At 42.5% G+C, this 26,044-nt stretch overlaps 1 protein-coding gene across 2 annotated transcripts in view; it reads right to left on the bottom strand.

The window, feature by feature from the left end:
- spag9b (sperm associated antigen 9b) overlaps positions 1-25,181 on the bottom strand; it is a 300,349-nt gene extending 275,168 nt beyond the window's left edge. The window contains exon 1 of one of the 2 annotated variants that reach the window (XM_063030689.1): positions 24,188-25,181. In XM_063030689.1, coding sequence (XP_062886759.1) covers positions 24,188-24,484 — 297 coding nt within the window. In that variant the 5' untranslated portion in view covers positions 24,485-25,181. The remainder of the gene's footprint in view (positions 1-24,187) is intronic. The other variant, XM_063030690.1, reaches the window with a different exon arrangement.
- Positions 25,182-26,044: the final 863 nt, after the last annotated feature.

Here is a 26,044-nt window from a genome sequence, read left to right as displayed (position 1 = left end):
AAAACAGTATCAGTACATATAATTAGTTAATTATAAGCGAGTAAATAAAAAAATCGCTTCCAAAATAAGAAAAATGGATTATGGGAAGAAGAAGCATAAGAACATGGCGTCCCAAAAAAAAGGAGATTATAGAAAAAGAAAGACAAGTCGCCATTTTAATTATGCGAAAATCAAAAATAGGAAACATATAACTACAAATGACCGTCGGATCGGATCATTAGTAATAATGAAAAAGGATAAGTTAAAACAAAAGGTTAACGAAGGGAAAATGATGTTATTCACAGGAGATAAATATTCTATATAAGTTATAGAATAATCACTATAGTAATAAACAAAGTACAAAAATCTTAGACTTATAAAAAACCTTCATCGCACAGTAGTAGAAGGTTTATTTTGAAGAAAAACACCAGAGAGAAAAAAAATTGGTGCTGGAAGCACCAGACACAAATTAAGAGAGGGTGTCTGTATCAGATGGGAAGTTATCATCCAAAAAGCTTCGAGCAGCAGTTGTAGAATGGAAGACATGACAATTTCCATCGGGAAGAGAGATTCTGAGTCGTGAAGGGTACAGTAGTGTCAGTTTGAGATTTTTTTTGATAGCATTCCAACATTAAAGGTTTAAAAGACAGTCGTTCCTTCATCACTTCAGGACTGTAGTCTTGAACTATCCTGAAGGAATGCTGATGATACTTGATCATCCCTTGTCAACGAGCGATCTGGAGAAGTTGTTCTTTAACATTAACATAATGGAAACGAAGAATAACTGGTCTGGGTTTGGAAACAGCCGCTGCCGACTTTACCCACGGTATACGATGGGCGCGGTCGAGTAATGGAGAATCGTTGGGAAAAACTGAACCGAACGAATCCTTTAAAAGTTGAGCAAAGAATATTACAGGATCTCCAACCTCAACGTCCTCGGGTAAGCCAATTAAACGTAAATTTTGTCTTCTCGATCGATTCTCAAGATCAATAACTTTGGATTTAAGTTGTTGGAGCTGTTTAGTAGTCGAAGCTAGATCCTTCTCTAAGATCTCAACTTTGGTATCTGTCTTCTGAGATTTAGTATCCAGCTCAGAAATTTTTGCATCGTGTTTTTGAACATCAGAATTCAGGGATTTCAAAGAATCCGTGATTGATTTTAAATCTTCATTGAGGCTTTGACGATGTTGTTCCAATTGAGCAGTTAAACTTTCAGATAATTTTATCCGATGCTGCTCAAACATTTCTTCCAAACACTTCATCATAACTTCGTAAGTTAATTCCGTATGTTTAGAGTCACCTTTCTTCTTTCCTCCGTTCCCATCAGCGTCTTTCCCATCTTTGGTTTTAGATCTCGTACTCATTTCTTTAAGCTCAAAAGATGCAGTTGACAAAAGGAAATCAATTAATCAGTAAGTCAGAGAGATAAAGTAAGTCTTCTGGTGTACTTAAAGTTGATTAAATCAAGGAGATCATAGGTTAAAAAGGATAACGGGAATGGAGCGAAGCCAGAGAGACGACCTCACTCCATGAGCGCTCCCTGCAGAATCTCCATTCAATATTCTTAACTCACAACTGGACAATTAACTGAAACATTGCTGGACACACTACTTCAGATATTAATGTAGGGAAAAAAGGAAAGGTACGTCACATCCGGAGTTTCTCCAGTTAGCAGACAATTTCCCTCCACGCCTCTCTGACGGAGTGAGGAACCGCGTACGAGGCAAGTTTACAGTTGTGGTTTGTCATTGCCTTCTGCCGGGTGAGTTTCCAAAGAGATCACCAGCTCGTAACCCAGCACGGATGGAAAGCATGTAGGGGAGCCGGCTGGCTGTTTTCCAACTCGGGACCTTTCATCCTGAAAGTCTGGCGCTGATGCCACTACGCCACCAGCCAGGTCAATAAGGACACTGTATTCCAATTTCTGTAACCAATGTCTATTCCACAGCAGACAAAATACTATTTGCTCATAAAGATATACTAATCCAGTCAGATTCTATGGCAACCTGGTAGCTGTACAAAAATCAGTACATGTGGAAGGCTCTGTGCCAGGTTCAGGATCTTTTGGGAAATTAACACAGCTAGCAGCATGGTGCTGGTCCAGACTTAGCTCTTCTGCATCTCAATCAGAACTAGTATTGAACTGCCCTAATCTCTACCACAAGTTTCACCCAGCAAGAGAATCTTGGCTTTCTCACCAGAAAGTAACAAGCCTGGCTTGATGAGGTTTGCCAGGAGATTTCATCATATCTCATGGGAAAAGAAACTGATCTATAGATACCCAAAGGTATAGGGCTCCAACAGAAAACAGGGACCAAGTACAATGTTTGATCACTCAATAAGATCATTACTTCATCTGACTTTTCAAATTACCTCCTATCCCATTAATCTTTCACCCTCAGCCTACCATTCTTAAAAACATCCAATAACTTTTCTTCACATACTTCTCTCAATTTTAGTTAGTGTCCTAATGAAATGACAGTGAGTAGAAAGAGAAAGGTCCAGTAATTTACAGATTTGCTTCACCGCAACAATGCCCCACTTCAAATTTTTAACTACTCAACAATGTCTTAATGCAGCAACTAAAAGCTACTTAGCCAGGAAGATAAAGTTTTGATTCCATCTCTTAAAACAACCAAAAAAATCTATTTGTCAGAAAATGTGCTTTCTGGTAATAGCACTTTGTTTCTGGAAACAGTGGGTCAGGTAGCATGTGGACCGAGAGAAATAGCCATCATCACAAGTGGGAAAAAGTTTGATTTAACAGATTTCAAATATGGAATAACAGAAAACAGAAAAGATCAAGGGGGAATGCATCCCTTTGGAAGCAACACATGAGTGAAAGGTCTCAGAGGACCCGTCAATAGCAGAATTATTGCCAACCTCAGTTTGGTCTCCTCAACTTAAGATGATGATGTTAGCATCAAATACATTTAAAATAATTTAAAATTTAAAACAAAAATAATTTCACCTACATAAAATGTTTCAAGTCCAAAACAAGGAAAAGGGTCTGCTTCCATCCTATCAACATACCTCAAACAGCTCCTCAGTACCTATGGAACTGAGCTGCAATTTGTAGCCACCTCTACACCGAAGGACATCAGCTATTAAACAAGTTAAATTAGTTGCCTGAATGTATTCAATTTAGCAGACAAAGAACAAAACATTAAAAAAACTAATTTCCTTTTAAGACAACCACGTATCTATTAATGGCTCGTTATCCTAACTCAGTGTTTCCCCAACCTTTTTTAGCCCAATGCCCCAGTAAAGCATGTTCATACTTGCCAACATCCCCATAAAGCACCTTCAAGTCAAGTCAAGTCGTCACTTTTTATTGTCATTTCAACCATAAACTGCTGGTACAGAACATAGTAAAAATGAGACAACATTTTCCAGGACCATGGTGCTACATGAAACAATACAAAAACTACACTGAACTACGTAAGAAAAAAACAAAAACTACACTAGACTACAGACCTATCCAGGACTGCATAAAGTGCACAAAACAGTGCAGGCACTACAATAAATAATAATTAATAAACAAGACGGTAGGCACAGTAGAGGGTATAGTAGGTTGGTGTCAAGCCAGGCTCTGGGTATTGAGGAGTCTGATGGCTTGGCGGAAGAAACTGTTACATAGTCTGGTCATGACAGCCCGAATGCTTCGGTGCCTTTTTCCAGATGGCAGGAGAAGGGTTTATATGAGGGGTGTGTGGTCCTTCATAATGCTACTTCCTTTGCGGATGCAGCGTGTGGTGTAAATGTCTGTGATGGCGGGAAGAGATGATCTTCTAAGCTGACCTCACTATCTACTGCAGGGTCTTGCGATCTAAGATGGTGCAATTTCCGAACCAGGTTGTGATGCAGCTGCTCAGGATGCTCTCAATACAACCTTTGTAGAATGTGGTGAGGATGGGAGGTGGGAGATGGACTTTTCTCAGCCTTCGCAGAAAGTAGAGACACTGCTGGGCTTTCTTTGCTATGGAGGTGGTATTGAGGGACCAGGTGAGAATCTCCGCCAGGTGAACACCAAGAAATCTGGTGCTCTTAACGATCTCTACGGAGGAGTCGTCGATGTTCAGCGGAGAGTGGTCGCTCCGTGTCCTCCTGAAGTCAACAACCATCTCTTTTGTTTATATTCAGAGACAGGTTGTTGGCTCTGCACCAGTCCATTAGCCGCTGCACCTCCGCTCTATATGCTGACTCATCCTTCTTGCTGATGACACCCACCACGGTCGTGTCATCGGCGAACTTGATGATGTGGTTTGAGCTGTGTGTTGCAGCACAGTCATAGGTCAGCAGTGAACAGCAATGGACTGAGCACACAGCCCCGGGGGGCCCCGTGCTCAGTGTGACGGTGTTGGAGATGCTGCTTCCAATCCGGACTGACTGAGGTCTCCCAGTCAGCAAGTCTAGGATCCAGTTGCAGAGGGAGGTGTTCAGGCCCAGTAGGCTCAGCTTTCCAATCAGTTTCTGAGGAATGATTGTGTTGAATGCTGAAATGAAGTCTATGAACAGCATTCAAACGTATGTGTCTTTTTTGTTCAGGTGGGTTAGGTGTCTTTTTTGTCCAGGTGGGTTAAGGCCAGATGGAGGGTGAGGGCAATGGCATCGTCTGTTGAATGGTTGGGACGATATGCGAACTGCAGGGGGTCCAGTGAGGGGGCAGCAGGGCCTGGATGTGCCTCATGACAAGCCTCTCAAAACACTTCATGATGATGGATGTGAGTGCAACGGGACGGTAATCATTCAGACAGGACACTGAAGACTTCTTCCGCATTGGGACGATGGTGGCGGCCTTGAAGCACATAGGAATGACGGCGCTGCTCAGGGAGATGTTGAAGATGTCAGTGAGAATATCTGCTAGCTGGTCTGCACATCCTCTAAGCACTCTGCCAGGAATATTGTCTGGTCCAGCAGCCTTCCGTGGGTTGACCCTGCGCAGGGTTCTCCTCACATCGACCATGGTAAGACATAGCACCTGGTCATTTGGAGGAGGGGTGATCTTCCTTGCCGCCACATCATTATCCGCCTCAAACCGAGTGTAGAAGTTGTTCAGCGCATCTGGGAGGGAGGCATCACCCGCACAGTCAGGTGATGTTGTCCTGTAGTTGGTGAAAGCCCTTCCACATGCGCCGCGTGTCTCCGCTGTCCTGGAAGTGGCTGTGGATTCGCTGGGCATGTGCACGCTTTGCCTCTCTGATGGCCCGTACCAACTTGCCAATACCCCTCTTAGGCACAACATACTTTCCAGCACCCCCATAGTGTAAAAACATATCTTATATAAGCTAACATGAGAAAAAATGATTCTGCTTTAAATTTTTATTTGTCTTTAAACCTAGCTTACACAGTACCTGTGCGCTGTACAACATCTTCAATATCAATGTTATCTTTGAGCTTGATGGTTTTTAGCAAGAGTTGAAATATCTGGTTCAAGTTGTGACAGCAAAATACTTATGTCCCCATGCGTAACAATATCCAAGCAGTTTCTGTTTTTGAATTGAACTGAACTGACTTTATTACTTACATCCTTCATATACATGAGGAGTAAAAATCTTTACGTTATGTCTCTGTCTAAATGTGCAATGTGCAATTTATAGTAATTTATAATAAATAGTATGTACCATAGGTTAGTCAATATAACACAGAAATACAGTTGTGTCAGCATGAGTTAAGCAGTCCAATGGCCTGGTGGAAGAAGCTATTCCAGAGCCTGTCGGTCCCAGCTTTTATGCTGCGGTACCATTTCCCGGATGGTAGCAGCTGAAACAGTTTGTAGTTGGGGTGATTCAGGTCTCCAATGATCCTTTGGACCCTTCTTACACACCTGTCTTTGCAAATGTCCTGAATAGTTTTTCTGTGAGTATGTGGTTCATTGCACTGGAGGCTCTTTCAACAAGGTCAGAGGATGGAAATGCAATGAAGAGCAGTATGGCTCTTTTCCAAAGACTAGGAAACTTCATATGACAATGTAGCCACATACCACAAAACCCAACATTTTTGAAAAGCATTTTTGCTTCTTCAGCATTCTGAATTTCGATAATTTCTTATTGCAAGCTCTCTTCCTGTTCTTTCACCTTGCAAAGAAATGGGTTAATTACGCAGTCCGGAATTTCTAGATAGTTCAAAATCCTTGAATTGATTCTGAAAATTCTTCTTCAGTAACTGCAGGTGTAAGTAGTACTCTTGCAAATTACCACCTGTGGAAGAGACCATACCTTCTATGCAGGGAAACTGTGAGAACATTCTTCTCCGAGTTTTTGCTTATATATTTTCAATTTTCCAATAAAAGTGGATACTGCACTTTTTGCCTGGATTAAACAGAAATTCTCACCTGCAGTTTCATACTTAGAATGTTCATTTTGTCATACAGATCGGCTAGGTATACCAGATCTCCACGTAGAAGTTCAATCTGTTTCCCTAGCTCTTGTCATTGCAGAGCTCCATCTGTTGCCCAAGAAATTATGTTCCTAATCGGATATTTTTATCCTTAATATAGATTTTGAGTTCATTATAGAATGATTCTCCGTTGACATTTGTTTTCACCTTTATTACAAAAGAGAAGCTCTTAACAAACTTTTCCATTTTTGATAAGATGTAGATACACCATTAACAATGCCTCATTGTCTCGCATACTTGACTCATCCAGTTGTGTTTCAAATTCTGTTTTTTGTAGCTTTGCGCATAGTTGAATATCTTCACTCATTTTGTCACAACGATGACCTAGAGTTATTACTCAGAGGAATTATTAGCCTTTTCAGAGTGAATTTCACGGAGATGTTTCTGCAATCTTAGTGGCTTCATTAGACAGTACAGTATTACAAATGAGACACATGGGGTGTTGCTGATCTGACGGGAAAGGAATAAAACCACACTCCAGGTATGTAACATCGCATTGACACACTTTCAGTAGTTTCTGTTTCTTAGCAGGATTAAAATTCAAGACTTCACTGCCTTCAGATTCAGAGACCACGTCATATGTATGTATCCATCATTAACAGGGCAGGGCTAGGCTAAGTTAAAATAAAAAATTAACACAAGCTGGGAATACCTATCAAATGTTGACGACAACAGCGAATTGACACCGTCAGTCAGATCTCGTGCCTCAAATTAGTGTACCTTCCCCACCCCCCCAAAATCTTGAATGCCCCCCCGACACCTTCTATTTCCCTCAGGACACGTAGCCACCCCGTTGGGAATCACTGCGTGAACTGATACCACCAAACTCTTCACCCTTGTGCTACTCTGGTGTTGGGTGGAGAAGTAGAGGGAGAATCCCTACTGTGAATAGGTGATTTTTAAAATGAGGAAATAGGTTGTTTGAAAGAAGCATTGAAGTATGGGGGAAGATCAGAAGCCTAGTCACTTGTCTGTCTTTTGTCTTCTCTACTGCTACAAAGAAGCCAGAATCAGAATAAGGATCAGATTTATTATCACTGTCTTATATTCAAGATGCAAGATTCAAAATAGCTTAAAGACAATGTACACTGTACATAAAGTGATTGACAGGAAATAATGAAGTGGTGGTGGAGTTGGTGGGTGCAGGTGTTGATCGGCCTTACTGCTTGGGGAAAGGAACTGTTTTTGAGTCTGGTGGTCCTGACATGGATGCTACATAGCATCCTCCATGATGAGAGTGGGACAAACAGTCCATAAGCGGGGTGGATGGGATTCTTCATGACATTACCGGCCCTTTTCCAGCACCTGCCCTTGATGGATGATAGGCTTATGCTAGTGATGCATGGAGCAGTTTAGACTACCCATTGTAGAACCTTTCTGTGCACTGCAGTGCAGTTTCTGTACCAAATAGTAATGCAGCTTGTCAGGATGCTCTCTACTGCATATCTGTAGAATAACCTGAGTATGGCTGTGCAAAGTCCAGCTCCCTTCAGCCTCCTCAGAAAGTAGAAAGTAGAGTATGATGTGAAATTTGATGTTTTGCAGCAGCTGTGCAAAATCATAAGATTACTACAACTTACAAAATAAATAGTGTAAACAAAAAAAAATTGAGGTAGTGTTCATAGACTTTCAAAAATTTGATGATAGGAAGGAAAAAAAACTGTTGCTTGTGGGTCTGCTGACTACTGCACCTTCTCCCTGATGATATTAATGAGAAGAGAATGGCAGGGATCCTTAATGATGGATACTGACTTTTTGAGGTACCACCTTTTAAAACGTTCTCAATGGTGAGAGTGTTGTGCTCATAGTGGCTGTGAGTACATCAGTGTGTTGGGCCCAGGACAGATGCTCTGTGATGTTGACACCCAAGGACTTGAAGCTCCTCACTCTTCCCACTGCTGACCTCTCAAAGAGGGCCAATGCATGTTCTCCTGACTTCCCCTTCCAGAATCGACAACCAATTCCTCGGCCTTACTGACATAGAGTGCAGGGTGAAGGAACATCATTTCATAATTTGCTTGGTATTATTGTCCATGCTATTATAACTGGGTTTTTCAGTTTCATGCAATCTATACCCCTGGTGACCTCTTCCCACACACTCTCACCTGTCATGCAGTTAACTTATCTTTTTGCTGTCTTTTCCCATCCCCCATCCCTCCTCCATCTACTTATCACCATCACCACCCCCACCCCACCATCTCTCTACACTCAGTCACTTAGCTTAAGGATATCTGCAGCGTCCTTCACAGCGAAATCTAATACAAAAGTTCTCTGACAATTCTATGTTTTTGAGAACTAACCTACCAGCCTCATTCTCTAGAGGCTCCATACCTACCTTCTTTGGACTGATATATCCAAAGAAATTCACTGTTTGGTTTCATAGTTTTCTCTCAAATACCAATTTATGAGGTTTTTAATCTTTTGTTGCTGCATTATAAAACTTTCTGGTCCTCTGGTCTACCACCAGTCCTTGCCTTTTTGTATGCCATATTTTACAATTTAACATTCTCCTTGTCCTCATTATTAAACCACAGATCTTACATCTTTCTCACAGAATCCCTCTTCCTAGTTGGGATAAATTACTGTTGGGAGTTGTGGACCAATTGTTTGACTCTGTCACTGTTCAATTTTAAAATCATCATTGCAAACATTCTCCTTCTCAGATCTATTGCTCCATGAGATTTACAGTTCAAATTCTGGAGACAAAGTATGCTGCCAACATCACCACTTGACTTCAATTGTAAAAGCAAAAAGACTTTCCAGATCCGATGTGCTGCTATAGAACAAGCGATACAAGGAAAAACAGCGGATCCAAATATATTAGATTCCAGTTAATTGGGATACATCAAGATGAGTATATTTTGGTCCAATTAAGCAGTTGCCCCAATGAGCCAAAGTTTCATGGAAATAGTAAAAAGGTATTAAAAAAAAAAGGCAAACTACCACTTAACTGAGGAACAAATTATGTATTTAAATAAAATACAAACAAGCCAGAATGCTATTAATACATTTCCATAAAACTGTATATTAGTTCCTAACAGTACTCAGAGGCAGAGCGGAGTGATGATGGCGCTAAACGGCGACTCCTTTGCTTGCATCTTCATAAACAGTTCCATTTCCATCTTTAATATCTTTATTTTTCCCTTTCAGGGTTCTGTTGAAGACCCTGACCTGGAGTTACACGCTGACTATGGTTCGTTGCAGGAATGGAACCCACTCTCGGGGTTTCATAACTGGCCGTTGTTCAGCAAGCCAAGGGCTCAGCCTAAGAGTCCGGCTCAGCTTTGGAGGATCTTGGGGCTCTGGAGACGGGCAGATCGAAGGTCGGTGTCACGGTGTCACTGTGTGTCGTCGGGAGAGTTGGAATATCTACGGCTGTGAGCCCAGATCTTTGGGCACAGAGCTCAAAAAAAGTGACATAACGGACTTGTAACATTGTAAACCAGTGAGTTGTTTCTTATGTCTTCCCACTCGCTGTGAAAACAGAGACACCTCTTTCTCCCTTATCAAGGAGAGAGAGAGAGAGAGCCTGTGGTATGTCGAATACTGGGTGAAATGCGAAGTCTTTGGCGTAACTGCAAGTCTATGTCTTTCTGCTGCTTTGCTCATGCTTCCATGCTCAGTGGCCGGTACTGATTTCTTTTTTTGCTGGTGGGGGAGGGGGGATTGTTGCTTGGGGCTGCTTATGCACGGGATGAAGGAGACGGGGGGGGGTGACTTTGGGGTTCTAACATTTAATTGTTGTTCATTCTTTGGGTCACTCTGTTTTCGTGGATGGTTGCGAACAAAAAGCATTTCAGGATGTATATTGTATACATTTTTCTGACATTACATGTATCTTTGAAACCTTTGAAATAGCTATTGGAAGATAACACGATTTTTAATTGGCTATATAAATGAATAAAATTAGCGCAGACAACTAGTGCAGGTAATAGACTGCTTTCATACAATGCTATTGACAATTACATCTTCCAAATCTTCATTTTCATTGTAATGTTCAAGATGATTGTCAATACCTTCAAATTCTTCATAGTTCCTAACTTATTTAAGTAGTGAAATAGTTTCATTTTCACTCAAGACCATTTCTGGCAGCTCTAAGACTGATGCTTGAAACCGCTGTGAACAAAACCGCCTGAATTGTCTTCCTGTTTATTTCTCACCATCGGTGACAAAAATCACTGCTTTTTGAACATAACACACACAACTGACACTACTTAAAAACTGTTCACTCTAAACATGGTCAAAAGAAAATCTGCAGATGCTGGAGATCCAAGTAACACACGTAAAATGTATGTGTTGCGCTATACATGGTGTACTGTCAAAGGCCACACAAGTGCAAATGTCTGACGCTGGTTAGAAACTGTTAGGTAACTGGTCTCCTGTCCCAATTAAGCGGCACAGTGTCCCAAATAAATGGCTGCCCTGAGAAACCAATGGCTCAATTAACCACTGTACCGACAACCAGCAATTTGAAATGGCATTTTAAAGACATATCCATTAAGATGTAATTTGATTCAAAACAAGAGTAGACTGTATAGTTTCCAAATTACACACACTACTTGGAATGTTATTTTAAAGATCCAAGTACAATAATAAACCCAACTCTATCAATGCTCCAAATGCTTTTCCTCCATTCTGCAATGATGTGCCAGGTTAAAACAATTGGTTAAACCTCCTTTATGAAGATCAGGCCATAGGTGTCTTAAAAGTAGCAGTGGACTAACCCTTTATCAATGTAATTTAATACAATGTACTCATTTATAGCATATGACATTTGACCATAAGACAAAGGAGCAGAAGTCGACCATTTGGCCCATCGAGTCTGCTCCGCCATTTTATCATGAGCTGATCCATTCTCCCATTTAGTCCCACTCCCCCACCTTCTCACCATAACCTTTGATGCCCTGGCTACTCAGGTACCTATCAATCTCTGCCTTAAATACACCCAATGATTTACCCTCCGCTGCCACCCGTGGCAACAAATTCCATAGATTCACCACACTCTGGCTAAAAAAATTTCTTTGCATTTCTGTTCTGAATGGGCGCCCTTCAATCCTTAAGTCATGCCCTCTCGTACTAGACTCCCCCATCATGGGAAACAACTTTACCACATCCGCTCTATCCATGCCTTTCAACATTCGAAATGTTTCTTGCACAATCTTCCAAAAATTTCCAACATATGCACCTTACAATCTAAAATTTCTTATGTCTTAAAGAGTTTTAAACCAAATTGTCTATAAAGAGCACTGCAGATAAAATTAAAGGTAATCTGGCATCAATGCTAAACTCAGCTTGCTGTTTAAGAAACCAGTCATTTGATTTAAAATTAACTAGGTCAGATTGCCGAAGATAGGAATGATATGCACAGAAATCCAGCCTCTAGGGTCCACATGATACGGTCAAAGCAAGTCTGTTTCAGGGAAAAATAAGTTATTAGGGAGAGTGCAGCAGAGACAGAAGAGGAAAAGGGTTATTATAATTTTGGGTAGGGGTTTCCAACTTAATTATCCTTCATGTTTATCAAATTTATTTTTATCCCTCTAGAATCCCTCCTGAATGCTAAAAAGAGGGCGTTTAGAGATGGAAATAGTGAGGAGCTGAGGGCAATACAGAGGGACCTGAAAGCCAGGATCAGGGAGGCTAAAGACAGGTACAGGAGGAAGCTTGAGTGGAAACTCCAGCAGAACAACACGAGAGAGGTCTGGAGGGGGATGAGGACCATCACTGGGTTCTGGCAAACTAGCAACAGAGGAGCTGAAGGCAGTATGGACAGGGCCAACGAACTTAACCTGTTCTTTAACAGATTTGACATTGTGGCCCCTGCCCATCCCCCACATGAGTCATCTGTTGTCGGCCCCCAACCAACACATATTCCACTCTCCCCTCCTACCCCTCGTCACAGTCCCCCACCCTGCTCTCATGACTATACCCCTTCCCCACACGAAACCACCACGGTGGGCTCCACATCTGAACAGGTGAGATGACAGTTTTGAAACGTCTCAACCCAAGCAAGGCTGCAGGACCGGATGGTGTCAGTAACAGGGTGCTCAAAGCCTGTGCCCCTCAGCTATGTGGAGTACTTCACCATGTATTCAACCTGAGCCTAAGGCTCCGGAGGGTTCCTGTGCTGTGGAAGACGTCCTGCCTCGTCCCTGTGCCGAAGACGCCGCGCCCCAGCGGCCTCAATGACTACAGACCAGTGGCATTGACCTCCCACATCATGAAGACCCTGGAGAGACTTGTTCTGGAGCTGCTCCAGCCTATGGTCAGGCCACACTTAGATCCCCTCCAGTTCGCCTACCAGCCCCGACTAGGAGTTGAGGATGCCATCGTCTACCTGCTGAACTGTGTCTACGCCCACCTGGACAAGCCAGCGAGCACTGTGAGGGTCATGTTTTTTGACTTCTCCAGTGCGTTAAACACCATCCACCCTGCTCTGCTGGGGGAGAAGCTGACAGCGATGCAGGTGGATGCTTCCCTGGTGTCATGGATTCTTGATTACCTGACTGGCAGACCACAGTACGTGTGCTTGCAACACTGTGTGTCCGACAGAGTGATCAGCAGCACTGGGGCTCCACAGGCGACTGTCTTGTCTCCCTTTCTCTTCACCATTTACACCTCAGACTTCAACTACTGCACAGAGTCTTGTCATGTTCAGAAGTTTTCTGATGACTCCGCCATAGTTGGATGCATCAGCAAGGGAGATGAGGCTGAGTACAAGGCTACGGTAGGAAACTTTGTCACATGGTGTGAGCAGAATTATCTGCAGCTTAATGTGAAAAAGACTAAGGAGCTGGTGGTAGACCTGAGGAGAGCTAAGGTACCGGTGACCAGTTTCCATCCAGGGGGTCAGTGTGGACATGGTGGAGGATTACAAATACCTGGGGATACGAATTGACAATAAACTGGACTGGTCAAAGAACACTGAGGCTGTCTACAAGAAGGGTCAGAGCCGTCTCTATTTCCTGAGGAGACTGAGGTCCTTTAACATCTGCCGGACGATGTGGAGGATGTTCTATGAGTCTGTGGTGGCCAGTGAGATCATGTTTGCTGTTGTGTGCTGGGGCAGCAGGCTGAGGGTAGCAGACACCAACAGAATCAACAAACTCATTCATAAGGCCAGTGATGTTGTGGGGATGGAACTGGACTCTCTGACGGTGGTGTCTGAAAAGAGGAAGCTGTCCAAGTTGCATGCCATCTTGGACAATGTCTTCCATCCACTACATAATGTACTGGTTGGGCACAGGAGTACATTCAGCCAGAGACTCATTCCACCAAGATGCAACACAGAGCGTCATAGGAAGTCATTCCTGCCTGTGGCCATCAAACTTTACAACTCCTCCCTTGGAGGGTCAGACACCCTGAGCCGATAGGCTGGTCCTGGACTTATTTCCTGGCATAATTTACATATTACTACTTGTGGTTTTATTACTATTTAATTATTTATGGTGCAACTGTAACGAAAACCAATTTCCCCCGGGATCAATAAAGTATGACTATGACAATGACTAATACAATTACATATTGCACATCAGATCAGAGTTCAGTGTTTCAGGGATTTTGGCTTCAAGGCTGGCTCCGTTTACCAAAACGTGTAATAATAATTTTAGTCTTTGGTTTACAATCCTTGAACTATTCATGAGTTTTGATACCCTGTGGGATTCACTTCCCCAAAACAAATTCACATGATCACTATGGTCGCTGGATGCTAAGAAAAAGACCAATGTACATGTCACAGAAAGCTAAAGATTAAAGATTATAATTATTTATCACACGCACATCGAAACGTACAGTGAAATGAGTTGTTTGCATCAAATCAAATCAAATCAGCGAGGATGTGCACAAGCACATCAAAATACAAGAGTCAGCACGCTTCTGGTGCCAACGAACCCACAACTTACTAACCCCAATGTGTTATGTCTTTGGACCATGGGAGGAAACCCATGCGGTTATGGGGAGAACATACAAGCTTTTACAGACAGCAGCAGGAATCAAACCCTGACTGATGACTGCTGGTGCTGTAAGGCAACTGCACGAACCACTATACTATAGTGCTGTACCACACTGTTAAAAAGATTAGCATTAAAAACAGGCCACTGCTATCCTAATTCCCTGAAAATCAAAGTTAGGCAAAAGGAAAGTATATAGTAAATGGCAGAAGCCATTGGAGCATTAATGTGAATACTGGGTTGGGTTGACAGTGCAAAATAGCAACACATGCAGCAAAGAAGACATATGGCAGATTTGCCTTGTTCAAAGATTCAAAGAACATCTTTATCAATTTTGTGGCTTATAGGCAGCCACAAAACAAGAAACCCGAAATAACCCAATTTAAAAAAAAGACCAACACCCAATGCGTAGCAAAAGAGAAAAAAAAAACACAAATCATGCAAACAACAGAAGCAAGCAACAGCATTCCGAACCAAATTGAGTTCATAGACCTGAATCCCCGGCGCAGCTGGAGTAGGCCCAAAGCCTATATCAGGGCCAGCCACCGCAAAGCTGGTAGTACTGGGAGCAGACTCACAGCCTCAGCACCACAGAGAGGCGTGAACATCACGGGAAAGCGAGCGAAATCAGCCCAACCCTCGCCTTCCATATCCTGCATTTCCAGTCTATCTAGGCCAGCATGGAGATTGTCCAAACACCAGGTTATGCCCTGCTTGGCCCCAGCTGCCCAGCCTGAAGCCATTCACAACCTCCCCAAATTGGATTGGTGCTTAGTGCTCACACCCAGTTTAGGTGCCAGGTACCAAAACTTTTCCGCCTCAACTCCTCTTCGAATCATTTGCTCCAATTCTATCTCCATAACTACCTCGAACACACTGCACCCTAACCATGCAACGCACCAGCGTGAGTCAGCTTCGCCTCCATTCACCTCTTCATTGTTTGCGGTGATAGTATACCACAATTTTCCGCATAGAAATTGTTATTAATGATGTTTTAGTCATATTTCTTGCCTTCTAAACTACCAGTAAACTGTCACACAACTTCAGTGGTGCCATCTTAAACTGAAAGTCAGGGTGTTGAACCAAAAGCAGATAAGCCATGTTGCAACTGTATTAAACTTTGACTGGGCCACTCTTGGAAGTATTGTGTACAGTTCTGGTTGCATATTACAAGAGAATGTGGAAGCTTTGGAGAGAGGGCAGAAGTTGTTCTCCAGGACGTTGCTGTATTTTAGAGCAGCGGTCCCCAACCACCGGGCCGCAAAGCATGTGCTACCGGGCCATGAGGAAGCGATATGAGTCAGCAGCACCTTTCCTCATTCCCTGTCACACACTGTTGAACTTGAACATAGGGATGCCAACTGTCCCGTATTTGCCAGGACATCCCATATATTGGGCTAAATTGGTTTGTCCCATATGGGACCGCCCATGTCCTGTATTTCCCCCGCTAAGGTACAGCGTTCCTATGAAACTGTTCATAAGCCGAAAAGACGTAAAGTGAAGAAGCAACTACCATTAATTTATACGGAAAAAATTTTTGAGCATTCCCAGACCCAAAAAATAACCTACCAAATCATACCAAATAACACATAAAACCTAAAATAATTCTAACATATAGTAAAAGCATTAATGATATGATAAATACACAGCCTATATAAAGTAGAAATAATGTATGTACAGTGTAGTTGGGAAGATTAAGCCAAAACTGATTTGTGGGGGGAAAAAAATTGGCACGTATGCGCATGTGCACGTCACATATGCGAACGTCAAGCATGCGCACACAGGAGCCCGCGCAAGGCTTCATGGTCATGGTAGTCTTTCTCGGGGTAAACACAAGTGTCTTGTCAACATGCTGGTGAACACAGCAGGCCAGGCAGCATCTATAGGAAGAGGTACAGTCGACATTTTGGACCGGGACCCTTCGTCAGGATTTGACTGCTACTTTTGTCCCTTATTTGGGAGTGATAGTTGGCAACCCTAACAGTAAAAGGTATGCTGAGGTGAGTTTAACCCTACTTGAACAGCCCCCCCCCCCGCACCCCCAGGTGGCTGGTCCGCAAGAATATTGTCAATATTAAACCGGTCCGTGGTGCAAAAAAGGTTGGGGAGCCCTGTTTTAGAGTATTAGCTATAAAGAGAGGATACACCGGAGGCTGAGGGGTGACACCTGATGGAAGCAGGTAAAATTATTAAAGGCACCGACAGGGTAGTCAGTCTTTCACACAGAGTGGAAAGATCAGATATTTGAGGGCCTATCTTTATACATTTAGGATGAGAGGGGGAAAACTAGAAAGATTTAGGAGGCCAGTTTTTTTTGTTTAAACAGAGTGGTTAGTGCCTTGTGCGTGCTGCCTGTGGAGGTGATGCTAGTAGATAAAGATATACATTTTTAGATATATTACTAAGTAACAGACTGGTGGTGTAGTGGCATCAGTACCGGACATCGAGGTGACTGGTCCTGGGTTTGAATCTGGCTGGCCCCCTGCACACTTCCCATCTGTGCTGGGTTGAGCGTCAAGCAACTCAACCTCGGAAAAGAGACAAATGCTGAGGAAAAAGCAAAAAATGCCGCCTAATGCACCATAAGTCACGAAAAGGAACAACAATTACTAAGTAGCAGTTGCAGTTCAGGCAAGAGAGGAACCAAGTTAGCATTTCATATGAACAATCTTTCTTCTGAAATCCCATTGATCACCAAGAGAGGAGCAGAGTTGACACGGCACATGAAGCTTATGTGCTACGGAAATTCTAGGCCGTTTCCAGAGCAGGTTACACAGTCGGCACAACATTGTGGGCCGAAGGGCCTGTAATGTGCTGTAAATTTCTATATTCTATGGAAGATGCCACAAGAATTTGCCTTTATGAAGGAATCTTGACTCAGAATAATGGGACACATATTAAAAACTGAGCCCAGGAAGAACTGTTTCTGAGGATTGTGAACCATACAAACTCTCCACAAAGGGTGCTACAGGTGCACACAAAAATGAGGCAGAGATTCTTGGATGATTCGGGAATCATGGTATATAAAGTGCATCTGGCAGAAGATGATACAAAGCCTAAAGTCACATCAATCATGATATCATTAACAAGTGTAGAAATTTGAGGAGCTATTTGGCCCACATCTTAAATCTCCACAGGCCTCTGCAATTCCTTCCAACTCAGCAGTCAGGACAAACCAACTAAATGTTTATCTGGTTAATTCATTAGCTTGATTTAAAAACAGAACCAACATGAAAGCAAACTTGATAACCTAATATAACTAAATTGTCATAAACTTAACATTCCAATAGTACCATCAGAATGCTACACGTAGTACAAAGCTTCAGTATATTGAATCTCCTCACTGAACTTAATGGCGCCTCATCGCTATTCAAGAAGGATTTAAAACTTATTAAAGATATTTACTATTAATCTAACACTTGCTGTTTCTGTAGTAACTCACAAAGCATAAAGCAAACTGGAACAACAGAATAGAGATGTACCGGAAGATTAGACAGATGAATTTAAATTGAACACAATCAGAATGAAATATACTAGACACAGGAACCGTTAAATCAGAAGCAGAGAAACAGGTTGATGAGTTGTTGAAGATAGCCAATGATGAATTTTGCAACATTACAGGAAGGATGTGAAGGCTTTAAAGAATTTTAATATTTAAGAAGCACATGAAGAGGGAAGGCTATACTTCACATATTGGCAGATGGAATTAGTTTAAATTAGCATCATTATTAGCACAGATTATGGGCCAAAGGGCCTACTTGTGCTGCACTGTTCTAATTATATCACCACAGAATACAAATACTAGAAGCAATACTAAACATACAAAAATCACTGGCTCAACAGTTTGAATGTTGTTTTAGTTACACCCACTTTAGGAAGGGTGGTGTTCATGGAAATGACATACAAAAGAAAATTACAAGGATAAATAAGGAAAGATTAGAGTAGGGAAGATATTCTAATGGCATTTAAGCTCCTTACTGTAGACATCCACCACATATGGAAAGATTACATATGGGGGTAAATTGAGCTTTGGAGAGACAAAGACAAAAGTTGAATTATTCAAGTGGTCAACATTGCCCATTCAACACATTAAACACGTTTTTATTCTACCTGAACAAAGAGGAAAATAATTAAATATCATAAAACAAAAAAGACAGAGGTGAAAACAATGTATTCAGTTGCATGTTCTTCATCATCATCATCATCATCAAGTGCCGTGCCCAGTTTGAGCTTTGACTGCCATGGCCTACACACTCCTGTTTCGGGTCAAGTGGATCAATTCATTGGTATTCATTTCCAGTTCTCTGGCTGCTGTCTCCATCGTCATTTGTCTTTGTCTTCCTCTTGCTTTCTTCCCTTCAATCTTTCCCATAATTACCGTGCATTCTAACTCCTCTTTCCTAATCACATGTCCAATGAAGTTACATTGCCTTTTCATGATCTCATACATTATTTCTCTTTTTGTGTTTGCTCTGTTCATGACATCCTCGTTAGATATTCATTTCGTCCATGATATTCTTTGCATCCTCCTCAAAAACCACATCTCTGCTGCTTCACACATAAAAGTTGCTGGTGAACGCAGCAGGCCAGGCAGCATCTCCAGGAAGAGGTGCAGTCGACGTTTCGGGGCGAGACTCTTCTCCTTTTTCTCCCTCTGTCCCCCTCACTATACCCCTTGCCCATCCTCTGGGCTTTCCCCCCTCCCCCTTTTCTTTCTCCCTAGGCCTCCTGTCCCATGACCCTCTCATATCTCTTTTGCCAATCAACTGTCCAGCTCTTGGCTCCATCCCTCCCCCTCCCGTCTTCTCCTATCATTTCAGATCTCCCCCTCCCCCTCCTACTTTCAAATCTCTTACTAGCTCTTCTTTCAGTTAGTCCTGACGAAGGGTCTCGGCCCGAAATGTTGACTGTACCTCTTCCTAGAGATGCTGCCTGGCCTGTTGCGTTCACCAGCAACTTTTATGGGTGTTGCTTGAAATTCCAGCATCTGCAGATTTCCTCATGTTTGCATCTCTGCTGCTTCAATTCATTTCCTCATGTTACTAGATATTGTCCAACATTCTGAGCCATATAACATAACTGGATAAATGTAACATTTCAGTACTCCGAGGCGGGTTGTCATGCCTAGTTTAGTATTGGTCAGCATATTCTTCATTCTTGTAAAGGAGTCTTTTGCCATCCCTATTCTTCTTTTGATGTCCATGTCGCACCTGCCATCTGATGTCACCCAACTTCCTTAGTAGCAAAAGTTCTGTACTTGTTTTATTTATGTCTTCCCCGTTTATTTTCAGCCTGCAGATAGGATTCTCCTTCCTTTTGGATATCACCACACATTCTGTCTTTTTGCAACTGATAGATAGACCCAGTTTTGCACTTTCTTCAATAACTATATCAGTTAAGTTTTGTAATTCTTCCTCCGTACTTGCAATTAACAGTGTCATCTGCATATCTGAAATTATTAATGTTTTCACCGCCAACTTTGATTCCCAAGATGTCTTTATATTGTTTCACTGCACACATTAAATAAATCAGGGGAGAAAACACACCCTTGTCTAATGCCGCTCTTGATTTTCATAAACTGACTCACTTCTCCATCTATTCTTACAGCAGCAGTTTGCTCCCAGTACAGATTTCTGATTAGGTGGAGGTCTTTCGAATCTAGATCTAGTTTTCTGTAATATTTCAAATAACTTATTGTGCTTCACTTTATCAAATGCTTTTGTGTAGTCAATAAAACAAACAAATCTTTTTACGTTCTTCATACACAAGGAAAATGGGTTATGTTCAGAAAAAAGGTGAAAATATAATTCAAAACCAGCATGAAAAAATTGAGTAGACATCCTCCTGGGTGACAATTCTTTCACTCAAACCACTTTTCTTTTATCTAGCATCTTTAACAAAGTGATGAAGCAGCCACTTCATAGAAATGTGATTGGACTAAAAGCTACCATGAATCATTGTAGCCATTAGGCTAAAGGCTGCTACAAGGAGGATGGCTTTATGAACAAGAAGATATTCAGTGAAAATTGTGGCTTAGGGAAGAAATCCAAGCTCTGAAATTTAGAGGGTTGAAGTCACAACCCAGATGACAAAATCTCAACTGATTGTGGGGAAAACTGCATTAGGGTGTTAGTGCCTTGTTTACCCATGGCCTCTGGTAGTTACTTCAATGAAAAGATTCCCAAATTGAACCATGGATTTCCAGATGATCTGCGAAACTTTCACCACCGTCCTGCCATTGTTTATTGTCCACCGTCTATCCCCCAATGTTGTGGCACATCATTTTGTGCAACATCTATCTCGAAGCATTTTCTTTCATGGCATGTAATGTGCTGTATTGTATGGAATGTCAAGACAGACAGAAGCAATGACAATCATACCAGTGTTACCCAACAGCTAGTTATCAAGGGAATCAAGGTGCCATTAGAGATCCACTTCAGGCTAAATCAGTTCTCAAATAAAACAGCAATATATTTAACTAACCATAGATTGACTACAAATAACAGCATCATCATTTCACCAGAAAATCTGCCAAACACCCAACGAACACTCATTATCAAGGTGATACATGAGCAGCAGTTCAGCTGATAAGGATTGTGAGATCAAGTCCAAATTAGAATCAGAACTAGGTTTAATATCGCTGACATACATCATGAAATTTGTTGTTTTGCAGAAGCTGTACAGTACAATATATTAAAAAATAACTATAAGCTACAAGTTATAGTAAAAAAGATATTTCAAAATAAATTAATACAAAAAGAAAGTAAAATAGTGAGGTAGTATTCATAGAGCATTCAGAGATCTGGTGATGGAGGGGAAGAAGCTGTTCCTAAAATGTTGAGTATGTGCCTTCAGGCTCCTGTACCTCCTGAAGTTAGAATTAATTAATCTTAAACTTTAATGTTGAGTGTCAGGAGCAACTTCTTTCAGCTGAGACATTAAAGGAAAGGTCTTTCAGCTCTCTTAGGAAGGCAAAAGATCCCAGGACATGCAAGCAATTAAAAGACATAAAGTGGCATGCAAAAGTTTGGGCACCCCTGGTCAAAATTTCTGTTACTGTGAATAGTTCAGTGAGTAGAACTGATCTCCAAAAGTCATAAAGTTAAAGATGAAACATTCTTTTCAACATTTTAAGCAAGATTAGTGTATTATTTTTGTTCTGTACAATTTTAGAGTGAAAAAAGGGGAAAAAAAGCAGCATGCAAAAGTTTGGGCATCCCGAGAGATTTGAGCTCTTAGGTAACTCTTACCAAGGTCTCAGACCTTAATTAGCTTGTTAGGGCTATGGTTTGTTCACAGTCATCGTTAGGAAAGGCCAGGTAATGCAAATTTCAAAGCTTTGTAAATACCCTGACTCCGCAAACCTTGCCCCAACAATCAGCAGCCATAGGCTCCTCTAAACAGCTGCCTAGCTCTCTGAAATTTAAAATAAATGATGTCCACAAAGCAGGAGAAGGCTATAAGAAGATAGCAAAGCATTTTCAGGTAGCCGTTTCCTCAGTTCGTAATGTAATTAAGAAATAGCAGTTAACAGGAATGGTGGAGGTCAAGTTGAGGTCCGGGAGACCAAGAAAACTTTCCAAGAGAACTGCTCATAGGATTGCTAGAAAGGCAAATCAAAACCACCGTTTGACTGCAAAAGACCTTCAGGAAGATTTAGCAGACTCTGGAGTGGTGGTGCACTGTTCTACTGTGCAGTGACACCTGAACAAATATGACCTTCATGGAAGAGTCATCAGAAGAAAACCTTTCCTGCATCCTCACCACAAAATTCAGCGTCAGAAGTTTGCAAAGGAACATCTAAACAAGCCTGATGCATTTTGGAAACAAGTCCTGTGAACTGAAGTTAAAATAGAACTTCTTGGCTGCAATGAGCAAAGGTACGTTTGGGGAAAAAAGGGTGCAGAATTTCATGAAAAGAACACCTCTCCCAACTGTTAAGCACGGGGGTGGATCGATCGTGCTTTGAGCTTGTGTTGCAGCCAGTGGCACAGGGAGCAGTTCACTGATAGAGGGAAGAATGAATTCAATTAAATACCAGCAAATTCTGGAAGCAAACATCACACCATCTGCAAAAAAGCTGAAGATGAAAAGAGGATGGCTTCTACAACAGGATAATGATCCTAAACACACCTCAAAATCCACAATGGACTACCTCAAGAGGCGCAAGCTGAAGGTTTTGCCATGGCCCTCACAGTCCCCCGACCTGAACATCATCGAAAATCTGTGGATAGCCCTCAAAAGAGCAATGCATGCAAGATAGCCCAAGAATCTCACAGAACTAGAAGCCTTTTGCAAGGAAGAATGGGCGAAAATCCCCCGAACAAAAATTGAAAGACTCTTAGCTGTCTACAGAAAGCATTTACAAGCTGTGTTACCTGCCAAAGGGGGTGTTACTAAGTACTGACCATGCAGGGTACCGAAACTTTTGCTTTGGGCCCTTTTCCTTTTTTGTTATTTTGAAATTGTAAAAGATGGAAAAAAAGTAACCTTGCTTAAAATATTAAAGAAATGTGTCATCTTTAACTTTATGCCTTTTGGAAATCAGGTCATCTTTTACTCACTTAGCTACTCACAGTAACAGAAATTTTTGACCGGGGTGCCCAAACTTTTGCATGCCACTGTATTTCAGAGTAGCATTTAGCAATCCGAACAATACATCAAGGGATAGATTACGTTTGACGTTTCAAGAGGATAAAAAGAAAAAAGTGGAGGATGAATTTTATGAAAAAAATTAAGATTGGGCCCTGTCTTTGGACCATAAAGAGCAAAATACACAATTGTCTTGTGTTTGATTGCAAGGCCATTACAATCCATCACTAGGGGAACAAGAATGTATAATTACTGAAGTTATGGACAGGTATTTTGCCCTACAACTTGGATCGTCATTCACAATAACCATAAACACTACGACTACGGTACATTAGACAGTTCACATATTATCTGAAGATTACTTCTATCTCTCAACACAACATTATGATCACTTAAATCAAGACAGATATTGTATGGTCCAGAAACCCACACAATAATTCTTAAACACAAAGCTGCAGCAACTGTCAACGTGGCTTAAATATATAACTTTGTTCCAAATCAAAGGAGCTACACTGTCACCTGGAATGTTCAGTTATGCACTGCACCCACCAACAAAAATAAACCCTTTCCTAGTTTGTACTTAGTTTCAGGCGGGATTTCATTTTTGGAGAAAACACCCAAAATGATCTCTTTGGAATACAGCTAAATGAATTTAAAGATGTTGGGGAGGTAGGTAGGAGGAAAGATTTTAACGAACCCTGGGTGGAAGAGGTTAGTGTAGTTCCGCTCCGAGTTGGGCGGGTGTGGGAAGGAAAAGGAAGAAAACGATGCGGGAAGTTCTGCAAGGAATCGGCTGCTGTCAGGTTGACTGGGCTCTGGGTGGAGTTCAGCGCCGAGATTTGCTGCCAACCGCAACTCGCGTCGCGCTTATTCACGCTGATGCAAACAGTGTGCAAGCTCACTCAGGAACCTGTAGGAGGGACAGTACAGGGTCGCCAGCCTCCAGACGCTACTTTCCCCATAAACAACACCTTGCCTGAAGAAAGAAAACACAATTTGGGCGGTTTTATTTTGGAAGCTTAAGGCCCGTTAGATTTGTCAACGGGGACAACCGAACTTGTTAGGGGATTGAGTGACAGCCTAGAGGCCCCTTCGCTGCCCAGCAGCCAGAGAGGGCGGGCTCCCCCCGAGAGATTTTGTCCAATCAGGAATAAGACAGGCGGGACTTAAAGCCGGGCGAGGTTAGAGTGAGAGGTCTGAGCGGGCCTCGTCCTGATTGAACGCAAGGCGGGAGGAGAGAGCGAGCTCCGCCGGGTAGAAAGACTCACCTCCTCGGCGTGCTTGCGCAGGGCCTTCTCCCGCTCGTACTGCGTGATGAGCTGCTCGTTGTCCTCCTTGAGCAGCTCCAGCTCCACCGCCTGCTCCTGGTTTTCGGCGAACACCGCGTCCAGGTTCTCCAGCACGCCCACCACCAGCGGCATCAGCTCCTTCACCACGTCTTCGTCGTATTTGCGGATCATGCGCTCGAACTCGCGGTAAATACTGGCCGCCAGGCCCGATACCCGCTCCGACATAACGTTGGTGTTGGAGTCGTCCTGGTAAACCACTCCATCGTCTAGTTCCATCTTTGACAATTTCTTGATCTGTGAGGAGAAAGTTAAACTAATTATTTACACCCGAGTAAAGCGTGAGGAGAGAGATGTGTAATTCCCCCCTCAGCTCCGGGTGTTTCTGCAGCCGCCACCGTTGCGCTCCAGGGGCCTTGCCGATCTCTCGTCCTGTGTTGACGCCGCACTCGGCTCGAGGCCACAGGCGCGGCGGGCCCGCCCCCAGCGCGCGCTCCCGCTCGGCGCCTGACGCGCGGCCTCGCTCCCGCTCTATGCCTGACGCCACGACCCCGCGATCCAGAGCAGAGAGTCTCCTCCCTCTGCAGGAATGTTGTTTATTTACAGCCACCTATGTCTGATTACGTTTAAAATTGGGTGCGTGGCTTAAGGTCAAAATGAAGAGTTATACATTGTCTCCACCGCTAGAAGCATATGTTCAAACGAAATTTTATAAGTTTGAATAGATTCCGCACGACATTTCAGACTTTGACAAACTTCTATAGCTGCCCAAAAGAGAGAAGCCGAACTGGTTGCATCGTGGCCTGGTGTGGAAACACAAATGCCCGGGAGCCCAAGAGTCTACAGAAAGTGGTCCAGCACATCACAGGAAAAGCCCTCCCCACCACTGAGTACATGGAGCTCTGCCCCTAAGTAAGCAGCATCCATCACTAAAGACCCCCACCATCCAGGCCATGCCTTCTTTCGGCCAGGAAATACATAAGCCTTATGTTCCCACACCACTAGGTTCAGGAATAGTTATTAACCTACAACCATCAAGCTCCTGAGCTGGCATAAATATCTTTATTCACTACTACTTAGAATTGATTCCATGATTGACAGACTCACTTTGAAGAACTCTTTAAATTGGTGTTCTAGTTATTATATTTTATTTAAGTGTCAGGCCAGATTGAAAAGGTCAGGGTGTTGGGACCGGAGCTGAGGTGAGGGCCAGTTCTGTATACTGCTCCACACCGTTTTCTCAGCTCCATGCTGAACTCGGGCTGTGGGTTGCTCTAGCTGCAGTGATGCCTGGCTTCACGCTTTTTGTAATACTCCACTTCTGAAGCTATTTGCTCAGTTGTATTGTCTACATGATTTGTTTTTTTTTCCCTCTCTGTGCTTTGGGTGTTTGATAGTCCTTTTTGAATGGGTTCTTTTGAGGTTTCTTTGTTTCGTGGTTCCCCGTTGGGAGACAAATCTCAAAGTTGTGCAATGTATTCATACCTTGATAATAAATGTACTTTGAACTTTATTTCCATGGTTTGTCTTTTACACATTGGTTGTTTGTCAGTCTTTGTTTATGTATGGCTGATTAAAATTCTATTTTATTACTTATTTTCCTGTGAATGCCTACAAGAAAATAAATCTCAGGGCAGTATATGGTGATATACATGTACTTTGATAATAAATTTACTTTTAACTTGGAAATCATCTGTGAAGTTTACATTCTCTGAGTGGCTTGTAATAATGCATTAGTGTTGTCTCTTGATAAATCTCACCCCAAACTGCTGCCCTTGCTTTAACTTTTGCCATCCCGTTGCGTGGAAAGTTCAGGAAGGGTAGGAACGTGTAAGCAAC

This window comes from Mobula hypostoma, chromosome 22, assembly GCF_963921235.1.
Source record: "Mobula hypostoma chromosome 22, sMobHyp1.1, whole genome shotgun sequence".
NCBI lineage: Eukaryota > Metazoa > Chordata > Chondrichthyes > Myliobatiformes > Myliobatidae > Mobula > Mobula hypostoma.
Note: the sequence above shows the minus strand (reverse complement) of the source record. Positions and strands in the feature narration are given on the sequence as shown.